Here is a 25,887-nt window from a genome sequence, read left to right as displayed (position 1 = left end):
CACAAATTCCTTGTTTTTATATTTGCACATGGTTTAATTAGCACATACACTCTTTTAGCACATTATTTGCATATATTTTATATATTTATATTTTTTTTTACACAAATTTTGTATCCCTTTTAATATGCTATACATGTAATGAGCCCGTTTTTTGAATATGTAATGGGGAACCTATACACGTAAGTAATATTTATTGTGGTTATGTATAATAAATAATAATTTTATTGGGGTAACACATATGTGTATATTTTTTTTTTTTCAGATAACTATATACATGTTTTATATTTATTTTTTTAATACCATTGACTTTTATTATATCCTCCAAGTATGGGCACATTTGCTTTCTGTGCCACCGTTTACAATTTATATCTAAAGAAAGTAAATTTGATTAATTATATTGTATTTGTACTCTTCTTTAAGGCCTTAAGTTCGGATTTCTTTTATCCCGAATGGTCTGCCATTCTTCCATCTTGCAACTATTATCCCTATGAATACATATATTTTTATTTATTTTTATATATCCTTCAATATTTTATTGGGGATATAGGTATTGCTCCATTCAGTTTGCTTTTTCAATTAAAAAAATATAAAAGACTTAACCACCCTGCTTAAAAAAAATTAATTTATTTGGTATCAGTGCTTCTGTAAAAGTTTGATCTATGGAAATATAAAATTATTAACCAATACTTGAAGAGAAAAAAAAATCGAAACGGGAGAATTAACGTTTTTTCATCACAGCACTTCTCAAAAATGCAATAAAAAAGCAATCAAAACATTGTAATTGTGTCAATAAAAATGTTATCTCATCAAAACTAAAGGTACCTTCACACGAAACGACATCGCTAGCGATCCGTGACGTTGCAGCGTCCTCGCTAGCGATATCGTTTCGTTTGACACGCAGCAGCGATCAGGATCCTGCTGTGATGTCGCTGGTCGCTGAATAAAGTCCAGAACTTTATTTGGTCGTCCGATCGCCGTGTATCGTTGCGTTTGAAAGCAAAAGCAACGATACCAGCGATATTTTACACTGGTAACCAGGGTAAACATCGGGTTGCTAAGCGCAGGGCCGCGCTTAGTAACCCGATGTTTACCCTGGTTACCAGCGTAAAAGTAAAAAAAACAAACAGCACATACTCACATGCGTCCCCCGGCGTCTGCTTCCTGACACTTACTGAGCGCCGCAAAGTGAAAGTGAAAGCACAGCGGTGACGTCACCGCTGTGCTGTTAGGGCCGGAGCTCAGTCAGTGTCAGGAAGCAGACGCTGGGGGACGCGCAGGTGAGCATGTACTGTTTGTTTTTTTACTTTTACGCTGGTAACCAGGGTAAACATCGGGTTACTAAGCACGGCCCTGCGCTTAGCAACCCGATGTTTACCCTGGTTACCCGGGGACCTCGGCATCGTTGGTCGCTGGAGAGCGGTCTGTGTGACAGCTCCCCAGCGATCAAACAGCGACGCTGCAGCGATCGGCATCGTTGTCGCTATCGCTGCAGCGTCGCTTCGTGTGAAGGTACCTTAACCCTCAGAAAGATAACAGATCCAGCTGGGGTAAAATAAAGAAAATTGACAAACGCCAAAAAATGTTTTTTTTACAATGTACAGAATTTTTTTTAACCACTAAAATGTAAATAAAATTATAGAAGTTTTGTATCAATTGCACTGATCTGAATCATGTTGTCAGGTCATTTTTACAGCATAATGAATGCCAGAAAAACAACCTCTACCTCCTCTTTCCACCATTAAAGGGAATCTGTCACCCCAAAAATCGTATATGAGATAAGCCCACCAGAAAAACAAGTTAGATTATACTCACCCAGGGGCGGTCTGAGTGCAGTCCGGTCCGATGGGCATCGCGGTCCGGTCCGGCGCCTCCCATCTTCATACGATGATGTCCTCTTCTTGTTTTCCTGCCGCGGCGCAGGCGGAGGCGTACTTTGTCTGCCCTGTTGAGGGTAGAGCAAAGTACTGCAGTGCGCAGGCGCCGGGCCTCTCTGACCTTACCGGTGCCTGTGCACTGCAGTACTTTGCTCTGCCCTCAACAGGAAAGACAAAGTACGCCGGAGCCGGAGCCGCGGCAGGAAAGCAAGAAGAGGACGTCATGGAATGAAGAAGGGAGGCCCCGGACCGGACCGCGACACCCATCGGACCCAAACAGAACCAGGACCGCCCCCCCAGGTGAGTATAATATAACCTCTTTTTCTTACCTTTCAGGATACATCGGGGGCTTCTCTACAGCATTACAGAATGCTGTAGATAAGCCCCTGATGCTGGTGGGCTTATCTCATATACGAATTTTGGGGTGACAGATTCCCTTTAAATATGGTTGTTGTCAACATTTCAATGCAAAAATGTTTTCCCGTTTTTCAGTAGATTATATGATAAAGCCTATGGCGAAATTCATAACTACAACAAAATAAATCCTCCTATAGCTGAGCGGATGGAAAAGTTATGGATATTTGGAAAAGGGTAGGACAAAAACTAAAGCGAAAAAAGTGAAAAAAACCCACAAAAAACAATGGGTTAAAGGAGTCTCAAAAACTGCCTATGAATAAAGGGCAGTGCCTCCCCCCGCATGCGCCATTATTACATCAGCATCAGTATCAACATGTCATCTGCCTGCTGGCACAATCAGGACAATCGATAGGGGTGCAGCCACACAGGGTGCATCAGACATCTTCAGAAGGCCAGGCTTGCAAATCATCTCCTTGGAATTTTTATTATTTTGCAATCTCACAACCTGGGTTTTTTTTTTTTTGATGGTTTGCATCAGTCCATATAAAGAATATGCCTACAACTGTGAAAATTTGGTTTTCTTTCTTTTATTGTGAAGCAAACAACAAAAAGGACAAAATAACTGAAAACTTCAGTGTGCATAACTATTCACCCCCTTAAAGTCAGTACTGTGTAGAGCCTCCTTTTGCAGCAATTACAGTTGTAAGTCCTTTTGAATAAATCTCTATGAACTTTACACATCTGGCCACTGGGATTTTTGCTCACCTTCCAACACCTGTACTTTTTTTTTTCCGTGACGGTATTGTGTCAGTGATTTTTTTACTTTACAAGCTGTAATTTTTATCATTATCATTTTGGGGTCCATAAATCTTTCTGATAATTTTTTATTCCATTTTTTTTTGGCGACAGAAAAAGAGACCAATAAACAGCAGATCTGCCCTTTAAAATATGGAATGGAACAATTATTATATTTAATTTTATTAGTTCGGACAGATACCCATGCAATAATACCAAATAAATTATTTTTCAGGTTTATGAGATAAGAACCTTTGTATTAGTGTTTATATATATATATATATATATATATATATATATATATATATATATTTATTTATTTATTTATTTTTTTCATTGTGGGTTTTTTTTTTACATGTTTTATTAGTGGTCAAGGGGACTTGAACCTGTAATTGCTTGTACTGTAAAATTGCACAATACACAGGATCTGGTGCTCGAGCCTATAACACTGGTCAACAGCATTTTTGGTGCCAAAGATATTTCATCGAATTTGGGGTATTTTTGGGGTGCTGATTCTGAATATGTCATCAGTTTTGCCAGATTGGCTCAAGTTTTTGAGATTTTTGGTATCTTATTTATAGCACTTGTTGGTAAATGCGACGCATCATCTCATTAATTTCTTTGGATTAGTACTTGAACTGAGCAGTTCTCAATATAGTTTTGTGTTAATTAGTGTTCTAAAAGTTTGTTCATAGCTTGATTTTTGCACTAACTTTATGTTGTTGTCTGTTTTCCACTCATTCTGTTACATTTGTGGTGAATACACACTGCCAAAACATAGAAGAAACATAACAGAGAGAGCCAAAAAATCATCATGATGACTGTCATTTATGGTAAACACAGGTTCAGGCACATCTTCACAATGAGGGACAGGCCTTCTTGCAGATTCCATGTTACTCCCATTTTCGTTTCTTATGCTTATTGAATCCTTGCACTTGCACTGCACAGAAATAACAGTCATCATGATGATTTTTTGGCTCTCTCCACACCATTGGAACACCAAATTTGAAGCTTTTTCTTTGTCCTTTGCTCCATTTTCGTAATAATTCGATACATGCTTTGCACACTATGTGTGGTGCCCAAAACTTGTCTTGGTCCCCAAGCATAACCCCAAAATAGGCAAAATACACTTTTTTTACGAAGTCTGTTATGTTTCTTCTATGTTTTGGCAGTGTGTATTCACCACAAATGTAACAGAATGAGTCTGGATCGTTAAGACAACTTCTTCTTGATGAGTTCATGCTTTTCACTGGAAAACAGACAACAACATAAAGTTAGTGCAAAAATCAAGCTATGAACAAACTTTTAGAACACTAATTAACACAAAACTATATTGAGAACTGCTCAGTTCAAGTACTAATCCAAAGAAATTAATGAGATGATGCGTCGCATTTACCAACAAGTGCTATAAATAAGATACCAAAAATGTCAAAAACTTGAGCCAATCTGGCAAAACTGATGACATATTCAGAATCAGCACCCCAAAAATACCCTAAATTCATTTAAATATTTTGGACACCAGAAAAAAAAATTTTTTTTTGTTGACCTGTGTAATCAATAGCGTTCATGATAATGATCAAAGTAACGACCTTATCTGTACCATGACTGAACCTGTACAGGATTTGATGGGGTAACTTTAATACAAACTAGATAAGACAATTAAATAAAAAAAAAAGAAGCCAAGAAAACTCTATTAATTTCCCTCATGTGTGTATTTCCGGCTCTGATATTACACAGGAAGTAAAAGAGACAAATGTAATTAACCGCTTAAAGAACAAGAAAAGTGGCTGAAGGGTGTTTCCATCTTTGTGTCACTTGTTCGTAGGGTGGTGGATCTCCTCCGAACTCCATCTGCAATCTCATAGGTAGACTCAGCATTATCCACAAGATCACAGTGTCAGATATGTGGGATCACGTGCCAACCTTAGATGGGTATTTTCCACTGGTCAGCAATGGGGTTGACCCACACTTTCTAACTTTTAAAGAGGGACACATACTGTGGTTCAGGCCACAGCAATTTCTATCTCTCAAAAAGCCTCATCCGTAACTTCGCCCATACCTTTATATGTGCCCACTCAGAAATATTGCTCCAAGTGAAGCCCTTTTGTGCTCTAATATACTGTGTACCACCTTCATGGCCCCTTCAGTGCCACACACACACAGTAGGATACCCCCACAGACCCCTTTCCCAATCTCAGTATGATGTCCACCACAGTACATTCACCACACACAGTATGTTGTCCCCAAAGCACATTCTCCCTACAAACAGTACAAAGATCTCACAGTACTTCCCTCCACACACAGTATGTTGTCCCCAAAGCACATTCTCCCCACAAACAGTATGATGACCCCACAGTACATCCCACCACACACAGTATGATGCCTAACAGCTCCCATACATATTGTGATTCCCTCACAGTATCATCCCAAAAAACAGTATGATGTACAAACAGTATATTCCTCCACACACAGTATAATGTCCCACAGTGCAATACCTCAGACACAGTATAATGTCCCCAAAGTACATTCCACCACAGAGAGTATGATGCCCCACAGTACACTCCCTCACACAGTGTAATGTCCCCACAGTATATTCCTCCAGATACAGCATAATGTCCCCAAAGTACGTTCCACCACAGAGAGTATGATGCCCCACTGTACACTCCCACACACAGCATAATATCCCCACAGTATATTCCTCCAGATACAGTATAATGTCCCAACAGTATATTTCCACGCACAGTATATGCACACAGTACACTCCCTCACACAATATAATGTCCCCACCGTACATTCCTGACACACACTATGTGTAATCAGAGCACAACATGAAAACCCCCCACAGGCCGCCCCGGAGCACGAGCATATTATTAACTCAAAACAGAAAATAAAGATTACACAACAACCAAAAGACGGATTTCATCACCCAGGTATCATTTTAATCAGTATAACGACGTCGACCTGACACTGTCTGTAGGTTACTGTGCACAATCCTGTTGACAGGTTATCTTTAATATGTTTAATAAAAATCTATTTTAATTGGCGATCTTGTTTTTTCATAGCTCTTTTCTTTGTTTGGTTATGCAGAAATATTTATGGGGCAATGTGACTGGCGGTGGTTATGAGGAACTATGTCTGACTGTGTTATGAGGAAGTGTGGCTGGTCAAGTTGTAAAGTTCTGCAGAGCAGTAGTCGTGACCCAGCTGCTGTCCGATTGCTCTCTGGCATTTTAGAAAAAAGGGATATCCTGGTCCCAGTGTGCTGTACGGTGTAGGGTGGATCACACTCATTTGTAGACCACAGGTCTCCGCTGCCTCCTGGCTTCCGTCCTCAGGAGCCGCCGCACACAATTCATGGGACACCAGGTCTACTCCGGCAGTGCACCTGGGAACGAACATTTGCCCCCAACATAATTACACGTCCACCAACCTTGTGATGTCAGAAGACAAGGCTCGCTCCATGGTACCTAGCCTGAGCCCTAGGCTGCAGGCGCTCTTGGAATGTCCATGAGAAATCTCCATTTGCTTCCCATTGCCTTGAACTTTGGCCCATGCTGCCTCTCGAAACCCATCCCACCTGAACCATAAAATCCACCGCACACTTCACTAACTGACACTGAACTCCCTCTAACCAGAAAGTGACCCCCATACCTCATTTCTTATTTCTTCCTTTTGTAATGTTATGACAACCAAACCATTTTCCACATCTTATGTTTGAGGGTTTAGAAGGTTTTGAGTAGAGTACCTTTTAAGTATAATCCTCAATCAAGCAGTCAGACCTAAAAGAACTTTCCGTTAGGTCCCTTTATTTATGGTAAGCTATCAAATCCCTAGTGGTAAATCTGCCAAGTAAACCAGCCATTACATACAAAAATTCCTTCCTGTAATAGAAAAGACAATCGCATTCCTTGTAAGATCAACATTCAACCTGGATAAACATTTCTTTGATTTTCTTCAAGCAATGACTTTATATCTGTCCACACAGACTTCCTGAGAAAGTTGCACCATTGCCCAGCAATCAATCAGCTCTGGCACCTGCAGCCGTGTACCATAAAGTTCATAAAACTGCAGAACAAAGATGACTGGAGTATGAGTTTTGTTTTTATGTCTATGATTTAGATTTAGACATTGCATAATAACATAGCCCGTAAGGTTTGTAGTCTGGGAAATGTAATTTTTAATCTCTGAAAACAATACAGAGATATGGCCATAACTGAAGAGGTCCCTGGGTTGCATTCATGACGCAGCTTCTGGCTGGTGGAGTGACTTGATGGAAGACGTCAACAAGTCGGAAGCAAAACCAAACAAGACGACCAATGGAAAAAAATTAAATCCTATTGAAATGGATAATTCTTCTGTTTGGTAGGAAATAGAAGTAGATGAACAGTCCAAGGGTTAAATCCAGAAGAGAATCCAAGGGTTAAACAGTAGCGTAAATGAGCAGCAAAGTAAAATACAAAGGACACCGATAAACCCTTTGTTAGACCATGGAGCCATGGGTTTCCTGTCCTCCCTCTCTTCTTTGGTAGTCCACAGGTCCCTTTAGGCCTGCAGCCTACAGGATGGCCAAAACACGCACAGAAAGATAGCACTGCACCACAGGCAGCTTAAAGGGAACCTGTCATATCCGATAAAGCTATTAACCTGCAGACACAGGGTTAATCTGCGTTATTAAGGTGCCCAGCAGCAGGACTGAAAATGCATTAGCCCAGGTAAAACATTTTTTCTGTGAGGTAAAATATTGTTTTTGAGTAGACAGGAAAATGTTTTACCTCACAGAAAGCAACAGCTGCGATCCCATACTGTCCTGTCTGTATATTCTTTTGCTTCCTCCCCTGCCCAGGATATGTGGTACATTGAGACCACGAATGAACTGGAGCAGCTCTACATGGTGAGACACAGCCATTACATCTTGGAGGAGGAATTTTTTTTTCTTCTCCAGCAAGATGTCGCCACCGACTCTTGCACAACAGCAGCTATCGGATCTCTATACAAACCAATAGCTGCTACCGCGCAGGCGCGGCGGGCACCATTTTCAAATAAATTTTTTTTCCTCGCTCAATTAAATCAGGAAAAGGGATTAAGTGCACAGTAACCATATGATTATGCTGCAGTGCAGGGGCCGCCGCCGACACCTGCCTGCAGAGGCATTTTTTTCATTCAGTATGTTAGGTATTCATTATGCAAACTAGGGGGCGGGTCAGTGAGGGAGCAGTGACCTGTCAGCAGTCTGCATTATGAATATATAATCAGGGCACCACATACCCCAACTCCGCCTTAGGGCACGAGAATCTCATTAACACAAAACTGAAAATAAAGATTAAGAAACAACCACAAGACGGATTTCATCAACCAAGGTATCATTTTATTCAGTATAACGGCGTCGACCTGACACTGTGTGTAGGTTACTGTGCACAATCCTGCTGACAGGTTCCCTTTAAAGAGGGGGGGCTGTATGGGGCGCAGCTAAAAGGAAGCCCCCACATGACTGCGTTGCCATGGGGAGCAGGGTAGTAATTTTCTTTTAAAAGTTAGAATGGGAGGCTCAGGATTGGTGGATAGCAACTGGGGCGGGGAATTCTATGGGATTGGGAGGGGAGGACCTGGGAAAAGTGCGGGAAAGGGGGTCAGTCAGTTAGATACAGCCGAAGTGAGTGGACCAGCTGCCGCAGCGTTACTCACCATGGCCACGGTGGACAGCTTGGTCGCTCAGCTTCGCAGGGAGGCGAGATCCAGGAGGGCCGGATGGCTTGTGGAGCAGCTCACCGGGCTGCTAGGAGGCAGTGACAGCCAGGACAGCGGGAGCCGGTTCCGGAGTTCCAGGAGGTCGAGGCCGCCCGAGAGGTTGTCCCCGGATTACACACCGCGCGGCAGGCGCAGGCCGCGGAGCCCCTCACGGGACCCTGCGGGGGCTGGGGGACGCGGCGCAGCCATACCGCCCGCCCCCTCCTCCGGCAGGAATCCACTCGGCGGCCCTGCCGGCGCGAGACGACGAGGCGCTGCGGGAGCTGAGCAGGCGCGGCAGGACGCCGGCGCTTCACCGGATGTTATGGCCGCACTTCCGGTTCGGTCTGGCAGGGGGCGCGGGAGCGCTGCAGCGCCGACTTCTGCACTCCAGACCCGCCGGGGAGCTGCTCCAGCGGCGGTGACACCGGGGACGGTGCGCGGTAGGAGCGCAGCAGCGGCAGCAGCTGACAGGAGCCGGGACCCGGGAAGTACTGCGGCGGGTGCACCTAGACCTTTGCCGCACGGTGCACCTGGTTCTGGGACAGGACGGCGCAGCAGGATGGCGGCCAGGCCAGTGGCATCACCGCGGCAAGGAGCACGTGGTCGAGGCAGCGCAGGAGCGGCGCACAGAGCGGATGGTCCGGCTGCGGCACCCAGGGGACTTGTGCAAGCTGCCAGATCCAGGTCCAGCAGGAGGTCGAGGGAACGGTCGCCTTCGCCAGTCTCGGTCCCCCCTGGTGACGTGGAGGCCAGGGGCGCGGGCCTGGGGCAGAGAAGCAACAGCGACGACTCGGGGAGCGAGCATCGTGACGACAGCGAGCGGCAGGCTTCAGGAAGCACGGCTGGTGGGGACACAGCACCTGCGCAGCCCCGTGAGTATATGTCCAGTCCTTTTCCGGTGGCGGGTGTTTCGGGGTCTGTTGAGCGGAGTGGGGGTGGTGGTGAGGTTCCGGGTATTAGAGAACTTTTGGCGGGTATGTCACTGATCTTGAGTAGATTGGATGGCGGGGTTGCGGATAGTGCCCGAGCGTCGCCCGCTGGGGCTTGGGTGTCGGTTGCCGGTCATGGAGTTGGGGGTTCGAGCGAGATTGCAAGTTCCGTTAGCGGGCCGCTGTCTTCAGCGGCCGGTGTGTCGGTGTCGGTACAAACCGAAACGGGGAGGGGCGATACCGTCAAGTTAGATGATAGGGCAAAAGGTGAGGTTTTCGTGTGCTTTGAGGGCCCGCTGGGGGCCCATTTGAAGAAGGAGGTGAAGGAAAAGATTTGGAAAGACGAATACCTTGAGATTTTCTCTCTCCTTCCTTTAGAAAAATTTAATTTGGATAAAGGAAAGAAAGATGATAGTAAAAAGGAGGAGGACGAAAAGAGGCGTTGGCGCCTTATTCCTCAGACATTTGTTAACTGGCAGCAGGCATTTAACATTCTGGCGAGCGTGATAGGGGAAAAGGCCCCAGAGAATTGCTCGGGCCTTTTTTGTTATTTGGAGTCTATTGGCGAAGCGCATCGTACCTATGGGGGCCAGGCTTGGCTGCGATACGATGAACAGTTCAGGCAGCGCAAGGCGGTGAGGCCCGAGATAAGATGGGATCAAAAGGACATTGGATTGTGGTTGAAGGTTATGGCACCGGTGCGTTACGGGCAGTCCTTTCAAGGGGGCGGAGGGGGTAGCGGTCAGCAGTCAGGACACGGTGGAGGAGGTCAGGGGTCACAGGCTAAGGAAAAGACGGGGACATGCTGGCAGTTTAACGACGGCCAGTGTAAGTTTGGCGCAACCTGTAAGTTTAAACATGTGTGCTCCCACTGTAGCGGGGCCTCACATGGGGCCGCTAAATGTTTTAAGAAATCACGGGGCAAGCCATCCGTGGGTGGCGGTCAAGGGGGAGACTCCGGTGAGGCTTCAAAAGATGGCCCCCTATCTAAATAGATACCCGGATTCTCTCAAGGCAGAGGTTATTAGAGAAGGTTTTCTTGAGGGGTTTAAGATCCCTCACCCGACGCATGTTGTCCCTTTTTCTACGAAAAACTTGAGATCGGCTAGTTTGCATTCGGAGATTGTTTCGGCTAAGCTGGCAAAAGAGGTTGAATTGGGAAGAATGGCGGGGCCGTTTAGTTCGCTGCCTATGGCTGACGTAATTGTCTCCCCGCTTGGGGTGGTGCCTAAGAAGGAGCCGAATAAGTTCCGGCTGATTCAGCACCTGTCTTATCCCAAGGGTGCGTCGGTTAATGACGGGATTGCGGACGAGTTGTGTTCTGTTGTTTACACCTCTTTCGATGCGGCGGTAAAGTGGGTGCGCAGGTACGGGCCCGGGGCCTTGTTGGCAAAAACAGACATTGAGTCGGCCTTTCGGCTTCTGCCGGTGCACCCACAGAGCATTCCTTTGTTAGGTTGTTGTTGGGAAGGGGGTTTTTACTTGGATAGGTGTTTGCCCATGGGATGCTCGATTTCGTGTGCATTGTTTGAGACTTTCAGTACCTTTTTGGAATGGGTAGTGAGAGACGTTTCAGCCGTTCCTTCTGTCATCCACTACTTGGATGATTTTTTGTTTGTTGGTCCACCGGATTCTGCGGTGTGTGGTCATCTACTTGCCACCATGGAATGGGTGGCCGGACAGTTCGGCGTTCCTTTGGCGCAGGATAAAACGGAGGGCCCCTGCAAGGTTTTGAGTTTTCTCGGGATTCTCATTGATTCCGAAAAAATGGAATGTAGGTTGCCTGACGATAAATTGCTGTTGCTTAAGCAGGAAGTGGACAGGATCAGTAAAATGCGGAAGGCTACCTTGAAGGAGTTGCAGTCGTTGCTGGGCCGCCTGAATTTTGCTTGCCGTATTATGCCGATGGGCAGGATTTTTTGCCGCAGACTGTCCAGGGCGACTGCTGGTGTTCGGTCAGCCCACCATTTTATCCGTTTGGGTAGAGAGCATAAGGATGACCTGCTTGTTTGGCAACGTTTTTTGGTTAGCTATAACGGCAGGTCGCTTATTCAGTGGGAAGATGTCAATGCATTTGACTGTGAGATCTACACGGACGCAGCAGGTGGAGTTGGTTATGGTGCCTATTGTGGAGGAAAATGGAGTATGGGTGTGTGGCCTGAAGATTGGAAAAAGACGGGGCTTAACAAGAATTTGACGTTGTTAGAACTGTTTCCAATTGTGGTGTCGTGTTTATTTGGGGCAACAATTTTAGAGACCGGCGCGTCCGTTTTCATTGCGATAACTCAAGCGTGGTGTCTGTGATTAACAGCTTATCTTCTTCTTCCCTCCCTGTAATCAGGCTGGTCAGGGAATTGGTGTTAAAATGCTTGGAGTTGAATGCATGGATTTCGGCGGTGCACGTGCCAGGCGTTCAGAACAACATAGCTGACGCGTTGTCTCGTTTGCAGTGGGACCGTTTCCGGGAATTGGCTCCAGATTCGGAGGCGACAGGAGCGGCATGTCCTTTGCAGCTGTGGCAGGTTGTTACGGAACGGGAGGCCGACTGATTCGAGCTTCAGTGTCAAATAGGACTTGGTTGGATTACACGGCATCCTGGGCTATGTGGGGAGGTTGGTTGGCTCAATGTGGCCCGACTGAGTCTGATGGCGATAGGACAATGGCGTTATTGGCCCTGATAGGTAAGGTGGTGGAATGGGGTTGGTCTGTGTCTAGGTTGAATAAGTTCATTGCAGGTTTGGTTTTCGGTTTTCAGCTTCAAGGGTTAAGGGACGTTACGAAAGACTTTGTGATATGGCAGGCGTTGAAGGGTTTTCGTAAGGGTAATGTAACTTTTGATAAGCGTAGGCCCATTTCTTTTGGAACGTTGCAGCGTTTAGGCGAGGCCTTGGTTTTCATTTGTTCTTCTCAGTTTGAGGTGGTACTGTTTCGTTTGGCCTTTTCTTTAGCGTTTTTTGGTGCCTTGCGGTTGGGGGAATTAGTTTCCCCGAGCAGGGACAAGTCAGGTGGTCTTTTGGCGGAAGATATGGGTTTTTGGGATGGTGGTATTACTTTTTGGATAAGGCAATCGAAGACGGACCAGCTGGGCAGGGGAAAGAAGGTATTTTTAGGAAGGGTGGATGGTAGCAGTATGTGCCCGCAACACTGTTTGGAGGCTTATTGGAATGTGTGCCTGGTCAGGTCTGGTCCTTTGTTACAACACCAAGGAGGGGATTTTCTGTCGCGTTTCCAGTTTGTAGCTATTTTGAAGAGAGGTTTGGAATATTTGGGTGTTAATCCGGAGAATTTCGGTTCGCACTCTTTTCGGATTGGGGCTGCGTCCGAGGCCGATGGTTTGGGCCTGGGGCCGGAGGTGATTAAGAAGATAGGCAGGTGGAGTTCTAATCGTTACCTGTCTTATGTGCGACATTGATTCGGAAAAGTTGAGGTGTGTTTTTTGGTGTTTTTGTTAATTGTGGTTGTGTTTTACAGGTCGGCCCCCCTCCTTGGCTTGGATTGTTGGACACTCTTTCGTTTACTGGGGTGCCCTCCGGGCTGACGCTAGGTTGAATGGTAGGCAACTGGGTTTTGGTCGGGAGGCAGTGGTTATTCGTTGGATGGGTCGTCGTGGTATGTTGTGGCGTAGTTTTTTGTCGGAATTCTCCCGTGCCACACGCCTGGATCGCCCCCCGGACATCTTGGTGGTTCACTTGGGAGGTAACGATTTGGGGGCTAAACCAGTGAGGGAATTGATTCGGGATATCAGTTTCGATTTTATGAGACTGTGGGTTTCTTTCCCTGGTATTCTGACGGTGTGGTCGGACATTGTGCCACGTCGGACGTGGCGGGAGGCCCGTTCCCAAAAAGGGATTAACAGGGCCAGGGTGAAATTGAACAGGTCGGTGGCGAGTTTTGTGTCGCGGAACGGTGGTATTGCCGTTAGACACTTTGAGCTGGAGGCCGGGGTTGGGAATTTCTGGCGAGATGATGGAGTGCACCTTAACGAGATAGGTATGGATTTATGGGCGCTCGGTCTGCAGGAAGGTGTAGAAAGAGCTTTGGCGATGGTGGGGCACTCACGAGCCTGAGGTGGTCAGGGTTGTTCGTGTGTGGCGGGGGGTGGGGTTCTTGGAGTTGGTGATGATGCTTAGAGGGTTGATCTGGCTTTTGTTACAGGCTCTGGACGGGGTGTTTACCTCGGGAGCTTTGGGGTTGGTTTTTGCCCGAAACGGGTTACATGGTGCCCTCGAGCTGGTGGTTACGGCTGAGGGTAAATACATGTTTTTCGGTTAAATTTTGTGGTAGGCTTTCGGCCTATTATGAGCCAGATTTTTTGCTCCAAGAACCCTCCCCTCGAGGTTTTTATATTTACAATGTTTACATTTGTTATTAATGTATTTGTTTGTTAATAAAATGGCCGCTGTGGCCAAATTATCCAAAAGAAATTTATGTCTTTGTGTCAATTCATTGGGTAGGTAAAAGGGTATGGTTTTAATAGGGAGCAAGGTAGTTGGGGTTGAGGATTCATGACTAACAGGATCCTGCATTGGCGATACGCGGTCATGACCCTTGCAATATGACTTAGGATAAAAGACAAATAAGAATATCAATTTGCCTACACCATGTTTTGGGGTTTTGCCCCTCATTAGTGCAAAGTATGAGATCTAATTTGGATAGATGAGACTATGACTGGGATCTAAGTTGTAAGGTTTCTCCTTGTGAAAAGAGACATGAGCCATAAGGGGAAATTTTATCAATTTTCTCCTGCCGGGATCTGCTTCCCTGGCCTATCACATGTAAGCAGGTGATATTTCAGGCGACACCATCCCCCATTCCTCATCTGAACTTAGGTTCTTGTAGTTCAGTCTCTAGTTTCCTGTATTGGCCTATTCCTGACATAGCTCACCTGTCATCGGTCCTTATAATTTATCCTGATCTCTCCTCTTCTGACCTTGGCTAATAATTTGAAACCAGTGGTGCCTGCCTCAACCAAGAACCTTCTGACCTTGCTTTGGCCTTGCCCACCTGTACCCCGTACCCGGGTTTCTGACCCTCCAGTCAGCTGCTGCAGTCCCAGGAGCTTGGTGTCTACCAGCGGTACAGCCTATCCTCACCATCAGAGACTCTAGTAAATTTTTGGTAGACACTACTCTTTGGACAGAATTTACTTAATTTCCAAGAATTACAATACAATCGGTTGAAAATATAACACTGAGAAATTATATGATGTCACTTGTGGGGGCAGTGTTGGTCTCTGCAAGCTGGGTATTCGTCTTAAAACACAGTGACGGTGCACTCTCTCAGATCAGTAGTAACAGCAGGCACCAAAGTGCACTGTCAATATAAAGAAAACTAAATAAATATAGAAAAAAAATCTAAAAATCAAATATATTTTTGGAAATGTAATGTCTGTAAAATGACGAACTCTCAAAATCTAGAATTAATCGACCAGCATGGTGAACACAATAAGGGTATGTGCACACGTTGCGGATTTTGCTGCGGATTTTTCCGCAGCGGATTTGGAAAATCCGCAGTGCAAAACCACTGCGGTTTTCACTGCGGATTTTCACGCGGTTTCTTCTGCGGATTCCTCTGCGGGTTTTCAACTGCACTTTCCTATTGGTGCAGGTTGAAAACCGCTGCGGAATCCGCAGAAAGAAGTGACATGCTACTCCTTTTTTTCCGCAGTGCATGTGCACTGCGGTTTTTGTTTTCCATTGGTTAACATTGTACTGTACACCGCATGGAAAACTGCTGCGGATCCGCAGCGTCAAATCCGCTGCGGATCCGCAGCAAAATCCGCAACGTGTGCACATACCCTAAAGAGATAAAAAATCTAGATGCCAGAATTGCTCTATTTTTGGTCTCCTCATCAGACTTAAAAAACAAATGCAATAAAAAGCTATCAAAACGCCGTATGTAATCTAATTTAGTATCAATAAAAACATTGACTCAGCATGCAAAAAAATAAACCTTTATACAGCTCCGTCAATGGAAATATAATAATGTAACGGGTCTTGAAAATTGGTGACACAAAGGAAAAAAGAGGTTTTATAAAATGTAGAATTTAACAGTTAAATAGAAAAAAAACTGATGGGAGTTTGGTATGACTTTTATCAGACTGAGCTCGACAATCACGTTTCTGGGTCATTTTTACCGCACAATAAACAATGTAAAAACAAAACCCAAAAAACAATGGTGGAATTGCATATGTTTTTGCCAATTCATCGCAGTTGGAATTTTACTCCCATTTTCAGCACATTGTATGTCAAATGAATGGTGGCATTCAAAACCATAGATTGTACTGCAAAAAACAAACCAACACATGTGCACATTGACAGTAAGATAAAAAAAAACCTCATGGCTCCTGGAAAACTATAAGGAAAAAAAAAAGCACAAAAATGAAAAATTCCTTTTTTTTCCCCTTATTCCTTAAAGGGAATCTGTCTGCAGGTCTTTGCTATATAATCTGAAAGCAGCCAAAGTAGGGGCAGAAAACCTGATTCCAGTGATGTGTCACATAATAGACTTTTGATAAAATCCCTACTTTCTCTGCTGCAGATGTGGCAGTGCTCAAAATGCTGAGCCGTGTATAACCCCGCCCACATCCCTGATAGGCAGCTTCCAGTGCGCACTGTCAGCAAGCTGCCAATCAGTGGTGGGGGCGGGGTTACACAGATTCCCTGGACTGTCTTACATGTGACACTTAGTCCTGCAGTGGTAATCTCTTGCTGATAAAACACTCATTATATTTAAACTACAGCAAATTGCTGAACAAGTGGCACATCCCTGAAATCAGGTTCTCTGCCGCTACATCATACTGCTCTTAGGTGGCATAGCAAAAACCTGATGGTAGAGTCTCTTTCGAGGATTCATTTAATTTAAGTTGTACTAAGTAAGAGTCAATGAAAAACCACTAGAAATCGTATAATCTTTAGAAAAAATATTTTCCAAATCATATAAACCGGATGAAAGGAAGGCAATAGCACTTAGGGAAGACACAGAAAACACACCAGACTCTAACACCTGATATGTTATATTTCCACCCCTCATAGCGCACTATCATAGAATAAATCAAAGTAACAGTGAAGTTCCTGTAAAACAACAACTTGGTCCAGGATAAAGTATGAAGCTGAATAGATCAGGCACAGCCTGCCTGGCATGATCCCATGGAAAGTACAAATAAACAAGCTTTAGTCTTGGTCGCCGACCCCTCCAAGCCATCTCTCTAAACAAACCAGCAGACATCTTACAATACTTCTTAGGAATCCTAACCACGTGTAAAGACTCAGAAGAAACAAACACGACAAGCCATAGACAATGGGGGCTTCTGCCGCAATATAACTTTATTGTGCACTTTGTCCACTCAAGATTTAATGTTCAAACTAATCACATTTTTAACAATAACACCAACATTCAGACAAGATTAGTGTAGCCTGGTCCAACCGTTGGGCGGACCCTGAACAGTCAGGGGACTCTGTATGGAGCAATATATGGAGCCCATTATATTGAATGGAGCAATATATGGGGCTCGTTATTCTGTGTGGAGAAATATGTGGGGCTCATTATTCTGTATGGAGCAATATATGGGGCTCATTATACTGTATGGAGCAATATATGGGGCTCATTATTCTGTATGAAGCACTATATGGTGCCCATAATACTGTATGGAGAAATATAGGGGTCTCATTATACTATATGGAGCAATATATGGGGCTCATTATTCTGTGTGGAGAAATATGTGGGGCTCATTATTCTATATAGAGCAATATATGGGGCTCATTATACTGTATGGAGCATTATATTGGGCTCATCATTCTGTATGATGCACTCTGTGGTGCCCATAATACTGTATGGAGAAATATAGGGGTCTCATTATACTATATGAAGCAATATATGGGGCTTATTACACTGTATGGAGCATTACATGAGGCTCATTATTCTGTATGGAGCACTATGCAGTGCCCATAATACTGTATGGAGCAATATATGGGGCTTATTATACTGTGTGGAGCAATATATGTGGCTTATTATACTGTATGGAGCAATATATGGGGCTCATTATTCTGTATGGAGCAATATATGGGGCTGCTTATTCTGTATGGACCAATATATGGGGCTCATTATTCTGTATGGAGCAATATATGGGGCTCATTATTCTGTATGGAGCACTATGTGGTGCCCATAATACTGTATGGAGCAATATATGGGGCTCATTATACTGTATGGAGCAATATATAGGGCCCATTATACTTTATGGAACACTATGTGGTGCCCATAATACTGTATGGAAGACAATACTGTCTGGTTTCTGAGATATTGATATCACTCATGTAATGTAAGAAGTAAGTGAAATCTTTGGCATTGTACTATACCTATATTTCTCTGCCGTGTCTGTGCATCATGTATTGTAGTATGTGTTAAAAGGTCTCACTGAGATTTGCCCATGAAAACCTGGAGTGGGCCTTGCCACTGGGATATCTCTAGGTAGAAACTTTCCTCGAGAGAATCAACAGGTAATCTGGTAGATTTCATCCATTTTATTCAGCGAGTTCTCCAAATCTGCTAAATGATGCAAACATCCGTTCTACCAATACATAGAAGCCCAAAAAAATAGTTAAATCATTAGCATGGAGTCTTTTCTTATGGCATTACAGAATATAAATACCCTCCACCCTCTCATCCTGCCCGATAAGGGAGACCTAAGGCTTTAAAACTACAATTAATGGTACCCATCATTAGATTCATGCTGCCCGAGCCATGGACATCATGAATCGGAGCTTGGCCGCACATTTGCACCAGGTACCGTTTTATATGGGGAGCATAGGGAGTGACCTGACTAGTCTGATGATGTCCCTGGCAGTTGACTGATATTTTTCTCCCTATGGTCCTCGTCTGTATTTTCAAACTATGTTTTCTCAGTAATGTCTCAGCATTTAAATAGTTAACTGGCAGAGCTCAGTTCCAGCCGTGGCTGTTAGGCACAGATGCCAGCTATTGAGTTTCCCCAGAGTCTACCACTTGAAGAGCGGGCACAGCTCCTGAGCTTGCTTTACACACCTCAATCCACATCCTGATGGAAATATGTATCCTGGGGCTTTAAAGGGTTAAAAGAGTAAAGGGGAGATGGGTCCCCTAAAAATCAAGAAAGGTGAGCTACCCTTAAACCATGTATGAAGCAGTAAAACAATATAGAAATTACCCCAAAAAATAAATTGATGCCCAAAAACCTATTTTCAACAAACAAAACCCCTATTCCACCATAATAAATGCTGTGGAGTCATCTAATAATAGTTTTATTCGTTGCCTCGGATTGGAGGGAACCATCTGGTGGTCCAATGGTCCAAGGAGAATCGCCTGATGTTTTCCTAAGTATGTCTCCCAGGCACAAGTCCACTGTGTTCCAGATGAATCATCGATGTAATAACTTACTTTAATCTAGTAAAGAATTTAGCCAACAATTTAAGAATCCCCAGGGCATGCTGGGATACTCAAAATATAATCGGAAATAAATAAATCAATTTTTTAAAAAAGCAGGCAGGATGTCGACAGAGTAAAGAGGGAATGGTAGGATTTTTTACATTTAAGTATTATTAATTTTAAGATTGTTGGATTAAATATATAGTCATTTAGTATGAAAATCTCCTATGGTTTAGGATCACCCCTTTAAATGCCGGTCACATTGGGAATCATTGATGGCTTCAAAAAAGGCTTAGATGCTATTTTAGAAGAAAATAACAAATACTTAGGTAAATGTGTAAGATTATTTTCTGAATTGATCCAGTCGAAAAGATATTTGGAACCAGGAGGGAAAAGCTTGTTCTTTTAGGATATGTGCACATGACGTCTTTTTTTCAGACAGATCCCTGAAAAAGCATGTTAGAGAAAATGAACTTATTGTACTGCAATGTAAAAACGACATTGCTGCTTACGCGCTCCCTCTTATTTCACTTCTTTGGAATCCTTAAAGAGATTGAAAGAACCCCTAATGAAACATTGGTGAAACGCGCGTCGGGTCTTTGGTGGGTGAGCTCATTACTTATATTGGAAATTAGTAGTGATGAGCGAATATACTCGTTACTCGAGATTTCCCGAGCACGCTCGGGTGTCCTCCGAGTATTTTTTAGTGCTCGGAGATTTAGTTTTCTTCGCCGCAGCTGAATGATTTACAGCTATTAGCCAGCTTGCTTACATGTGGGGATTCCCTAGCAACCAGGAAACCCCCACATGTACTCAGCCTGGCTAGTAGCTGTAAATCATTAAGCTGAGGCGATGAAAACTAAATCTCTGAGCACTAAAAAATACTCGGAGGACACCCGAGCGTGCTCGAGAAATCTTGAGTAACGAGTATATTCGCTCATCACTAGAAATTAGCCCTAAATATATATTTTTTATTATTTGTGTAAAGTACTTACTTCTTTTTACTAGGCTTTGTTTGTGCATACATGTCTAATTTAAATATTATTAACTATGGGTAGAATAACTACTTGTACATCCACTACGAAAATTGACCTTTATGGGTGCATATGTATATATATACACCTATTTTTTTATATGATTCGCTATGCACTGACTCTGCCCTGTGTATACTTATATAATTGTTTTAGGGGTTTCCCACATCAGCTCACCCATTAAATTTCATTTTTTTTTTCTGTATTTTTGGGATTATCTGTACCCATTGGTCTTAATTGTATGTTTAATAAAATTTTAACATTTTCTTAATACTGATTTGACTATTTCTGTTGTGGCATATATGTTTTCTTTGTTTATTTTATATTTGGTGCCTTTTAAGGACACATTCATTTAATAGGGTTATACATTTTGGTAATTTGAAGTAGGTAACATGTTCATTCGATAGGTGACTTCATTTGGAAGCAGCTTAAAGTTTCCCGTAATTGGGTTGGACTTGATGGACATGTGTCTTGTTTCAAACTTACTAACAATGAAAGAAAGACAGAAGACCACTGAGGAATAGAGAACCCAGTACCCTGGTCAGCCATCCACTTTGTTACTCCTTGGTCACTAGACCAGAGCAGTACGAACGTCCTCTGCTGGCACTAGAATATTGTGATCACTAGCCTCCCGAAATGTCATGACATTGCCTTGTTATGAACCGTTGACCAAAACTGGAGTACATAATTCATCTATGGCCACACCAATGCAATAATATTTTCTTAACCAGAAGTCATTCCCTTTCCAACACAGGGCAATATCTATTAGCTTTCGATGCATTGAGTGCCATACCTTACTTTATATTAATGGAACTAATTGCTTCTTCGTTGCAAATTTTATTCCAACATATTTTAGATTCAGACTTTGATCCCAACTTGCTAACATCAAACTTACCCAGCATTTTCCTGCCCATTTAGCCCCTTTAACAAGCCTCGTATGCAATTTTAGCTTCCGCTCAGTGACTCCATCCAATTTATTGTAATTGACTTTCCTCTTTTTCTAGAGCCACCTAGTCTACCTATTCCAGAACTGAGTTTTGAAGACAATATCATTGAGGATGAGGACACGAAACTCACGTGCAAATTACGAGACATGGAAGGCGTGGAGGTGAACTTGGAAATAAAAGGCAACACAACGTTAACTAACTGTCAGGAAAGGAAGAAAGTAGAAGTTTCCAAAAAAGAGATGTACACCATCAGAACGTGTACCTTGGAGGTCACCAAAGAAATGGACAAGATGGAGTTCATATGTGAGGCTCACTTCAAAAGCCAAAGCCAGCCAGAGAAAATGTATTTACGGAGTAAGTATGGACGTCTAATAACCAAGACATTCTTCTGATTAAAAGATTCTGGGTATTCTGGGTAATGAGACTATAGACCAGCATTCTGTGTAATGAGACTATAGGCCAGCATTCTGTGTAATGAGACTATAGGCCAGCATTCTGTGTAATGAGACCATAGGCCAGCATTCTGTGTAATGAGACTATAGTAATGAGGCCATGTTGCCAGCACTAAGGATAATGATGCCGTGGACCCAGGATATGGACCACCGTTCTGGGTAGTGAGAATGTAGGCCAGCATTCGAAGTAATGAGGTTATTTGTCAGTATTCTGGGTAATGTTTGCTGATATTGAATAATTCTGAATAATGTGGTTTTCCTGTTGATGCTAATTGTTTTTCTGTTTTCTCCCTTTCCTCTAGGTGAACCTGATTTTACAGACTGCCCTGATAAGCAGGTTTGGATAGAAGGACGGGAAAGCAGCTTCCACTGTAAGGCCACAGGATACCCATTACCCAATGTGACTTGTGCAAAAGGTCAAGCTAGATTCATAGAGGGAGAAAACTTCAAAGCACTGAGAAATATGACTGGCACTTACACCTGTACTGCTATAAACTTTGATAAAGTTTCCAAGCCCGTAGAAGTTTCCGTTCAGTGTAAGTATCTGTCTACCCAGCAAAGTGGACAAAATGTACAGGGGCATCAAAAATACTGAAATATTGTACCAAGTTGATTTAGAAGTGCTGTATGTGGATCGCCCCCAGAGTAGGGCAATGGGGTACTCGTCACCAGGTCCTTCGGTTCGAGGGATGTCACGGTGGCCCGACCTGGTCCGTGGCCCTTTGAGGGGTGTCCAATAAAAGGGGAGAGTTTGTATGATGTTCGTGACGCCACCTGTGGTATTCGGTCAGGGTGACCGACGCTGCTTAGGGGTCCGCTGGGGTGATGTTATGGCAGCAAGATGGTTTACCTTCCCACAGGTGAAGTGTATCCCCAGGGCCTTCCAGATGTGTGGATGGTGATGGTGGATGATGTAAGGCGCAGTGAATAATGAGGACACAAGGTTGCAGTCTCTTTACCTTTTTACTGGAAGCTTCAGCATCCACAGTCCAGGGTACAGACCACAGGGCAGGCAGAGTCCAGCCGGTCCGAAGGCAAATCCAGAGTCCCCTTATCCAGGTGGAAATCAGTGGCCTTCCTACTAGCGCCTGTGTGTTGTAGTACCTCCCTGCTGAGCAACTCGGTAAGGTCCTCACAACTTTCGTGGATGTTCTAGATGTTATTCCTTCCTCTCTGTCCCCCAGATGGTATGGATAGGACAAACCCGTTTGACTGATGGCCTGAGGCTTGTTTATAGGGACCCTAGAGACGCCCTGACCCCCACAATTTGCCACTGTGTCTTCATAGGTATTTAGGTCGGGCAGCCAACTTGAAATTGACTGTCCTGCCGGTCTCTGAAGTAAAGCGTAGAGTCAATTACTACGTCGGTGTTCCGGCCACCGGCTATGCGCCTCAGAAGGAGGCAGCCTTTACAGGGCAGAACTCCTCCCGGTGTTTTCTCCTTGTGCTGTGACTTCGTTTCTCACTCTCTACAACACAGTTCTCTTCGTGTCCTTTCTTAGGAGGCTGCCGCACTTGGGGCAGGCGCAGCTCCGTAGCTTTCTATCCCGCTAGGCCTCTGTCAGGATCCCACCCCTGTCAGGGACCCTCTGTCTGCAGCTCAGATGTTCCTCCTTCTCCCCCTGTCTGCCTGACAGGTACTCTCTGGGTCAAACCCAGGCAGCATCTGACTAACTTTCTATCCAAACCACCAGTTTTACCCTTCTGTGAGGAGTGCCCTACTAGATAGGAGCATTCCTCCCCCCTGGTGGATTGGAGTGTGAAGTGTGGTGTATGTTTCGTAATACCTGGAAGGATTAACTCCTTTATTACCTTCAGACGTAATATCACTCCCCCTGGTGGAAGAATGACATTACTGCAACGACCATGACTCTGGGGCGCTGCATATGGAAAACTGCAGTGCTAATATTGGGCACTTATGGGGGCATTGCTAGGTACTAAAAAGCTTAGAGCGTAAGACAGATATTCCCCCCCCCACACACACAAAATTATAATAATAATATCAATAATATCGGTATACTGGTCATAAACAAAAACCGCTGTGTAAAGACTAATATTACCACCACACAGTGACCATATAGTTGTAGATAACAGCACAAGTGACGTCTTCTCTGGTCCCAGTCATTCACTTTTCCCCTCATTTCCAGACCATCATGAAGACTTCTCCTTCCAGCCTTGACTTGTCTACAGAGTTTGTTGCCCCGACATCAGTTCCTCACTTTCAGCAGCCTACGTAATATTTCTGAGCCTACATAAACCCTCCATTCTGCTGCTTGCCTTAAAGGTGTATCCTGAATCTTGGTAGTTATCCTCTATCTGTGAGATAGGGGATAAATTTCCAATCTTTGGGGGTCTGACAGATCGGATCCCCACCGATTCTAAGAATCAAAGATATTGCGCGCTGCCGCTCCATTCATTTTTACGGGAGTGTCGAAGATCAGCAGTTGCCATACGGCTATCTCTAGTGGACAGTTTTGATTCTTTGCCTCATTGCAGCACCATTTATGGCCTATGTGTGGGCCTTCAGGACTAAGATAGTCCATGGCCTATAAGAGAGGCTATGGTTATAGGTTTAATGTTGAACCTGGCAATTCCCTGTTGATGGAGATTCTGAGTAACGGCCCAACACTGGTCTTGTATGCATTGGACCTTGGTCAGCACCATTGGGTCAAGTATTCCTTGCCGAAGAAAAAACAAAGTACTGTAACGCATGTGGTGTGGAAAAGCCAAAGAAAGCCAGCTCATGCGCACTACAATACTTTTCTCTGCCCTCGGCTGGATCAAGTCTAGCAATGCCCATCGGACCAGACCACCCTTTGGGTTGGTATAATAAAAGGTCATTTTTGTTTTATAGGGAGCACATTGGGGACTTGCATACAGCACCTCACCCCAAGTATGGGTTATGAATACAGGATCAAATTACATAACATTTCTCTCAGGTGGGGGGGTTTCACCTTCGGGGGAGATAAATAGGCCAGCATGGGAGCTGTATACACAAAATAGGTTGACACCTAAAAGTGTGTTTAGTTGTTTAAACTGACAGTGTGTGCCCCGTGATCTACAATGTGTATCAGGTACAGTAATCCATACCTCTCTACTCCTTTGCGCTGTCCACAAAAAAGAGGAGGATTGGTCCGTCAGTTGTGGCGATAGAGGGTGGACGCGTGGTCATACTGTATGAGTGGTGGTAATGTACTGTGCTAAGGAAATAAGGAATAAGAAGTGTTGTGTCTAATATTGCGTGCAGTGGCGTAACTACAAAGTTATGGGCCCCGGTGCGAACTTCCAAATGGGGCCCCCCCCCTACCCCCCCCCTACCCCCCATACCCCCCCACCTTCCCCCGCCTCCGCAACCCCCCCACCTTCCCCCGCCCCGCTTCCCCTAGATACGCCTCGGACTGTTGCAGGAATCTCCTGCACTGCAACATGGTGTTGGGTGCCAGCACAGCCCGCACAGTGGTATATAGAGCACAGCCCGCACAGTGGTATATCCAGCACAGCCCGCACAGTGGTATATAGAGCACAGCCCGCACAGTGGTATATCCAGCACAGCCCGCACAGTGGTATATAGAGCACAGCCCGCACAGTGGTATATCCAGCACAGCCCGCACAGTGGTATATAGAGCACAGCCCGCACAGTGGTATATCCAGCACAGCCCGCACAGTGTTATATACAGCAGAGCCCGCACAGTGGTATATAGAGCACAGCCCGCACAGTGGTATATACAGCAGAGCCCGCACAGTGGTATATCCAGCACAGACCGCACAGTGGTATATCCAGCACAGACCGCACAGTGGTATATCCAGCACAGACCGCACAGTGGTATATCCAGCACAGCCCTCACAGTGGTATATCCAGCACAGACCGCACAGTGGTATATCCAGCACAGCCCTCACAGTGGTATATCCAGCACAGCCCGCACAGGGGTATATACAGCACAGCCCGCACAGGGGTATATACAGCACAGCCCGCACAGGGGTATATACAGCACAGCCCGCACAGGGGTATATACAGCACAGCCCGCACAGTGGTATATCCAGCACAGCCCGCACAGTGGTATATACAGCAGAGCCCGCACAGTGGTATATACAGCAGAGCCCGCACAGTGGTATATACAGCAGAGTCCGCACAGTGGTATATACAGCAGAGCCCGCACAGTGGTATATAGAGCACAGTCCGCACAGTGGTATATACAGCACAGCCCGCACAGTGGTATATACAGCACAGCCCGCACAGTGGTATATACAGCACAGCCCGCACAGTGGTATATACAGCACAGCCCGCAGTGGTATATAGAGCACAGCCCGCACAGTGGTATATAGAGCACAGCCCGCACAGTGGTATATAGAGCACAGCCCGCACAGTGGTATATCCA

At 44.7% G+C, this 25,887-nt stretch overlaps 1 protein-coding gene across 2 annotated transcripts in view; it reads left to right on the top strand.

Annotated features, from left to right (window-relative positions):
* LOC143774448 (intercellular adhesion molecule 5-like) overlaps positions 1–25,887 on the top strand; it is a 67,545-nt gene that overhangs the window by 24,506 nt on the left and 17,152 nt on the right. For both annotated transcript variants that reach the window (XM_077262056.1, XM_077262055.1), the window contains exons 3-4: positions 21,117–21,413; positions 21,814–22,047. In XM_077262056.1, the coding sequence (XP_077118171.1) occupies positions 21,117–21,413; positions 21,814–22,047 (531 nt within the window). The remainder of the gene's footprint in view (positions 1–21,116; positions 21,414–21,813; positions 22,048–25,887) is intronic.

The sequence above is a fragment of the Ranitomeya variabilis genome, chromosome 5 (assembly GCF_051348905.1).
Source record: "Ranitomeya variabilis isolate aRanVar5 chromosome 5, aRanVar5.hap1, whole genome shotgun sequence".
In the NCBI taxonomy this organism is placed as follows: Eukaryota; Metazoa; Chordata; class Amphibia; order Anura; family Dendrobatidae; genus Ranitomeya; species Ranitomeya variabilis.
Note: the sequence above shows the minus strand (reverse complement) of the source record. Positions and strands in the feature narration are given on the sequence as shown.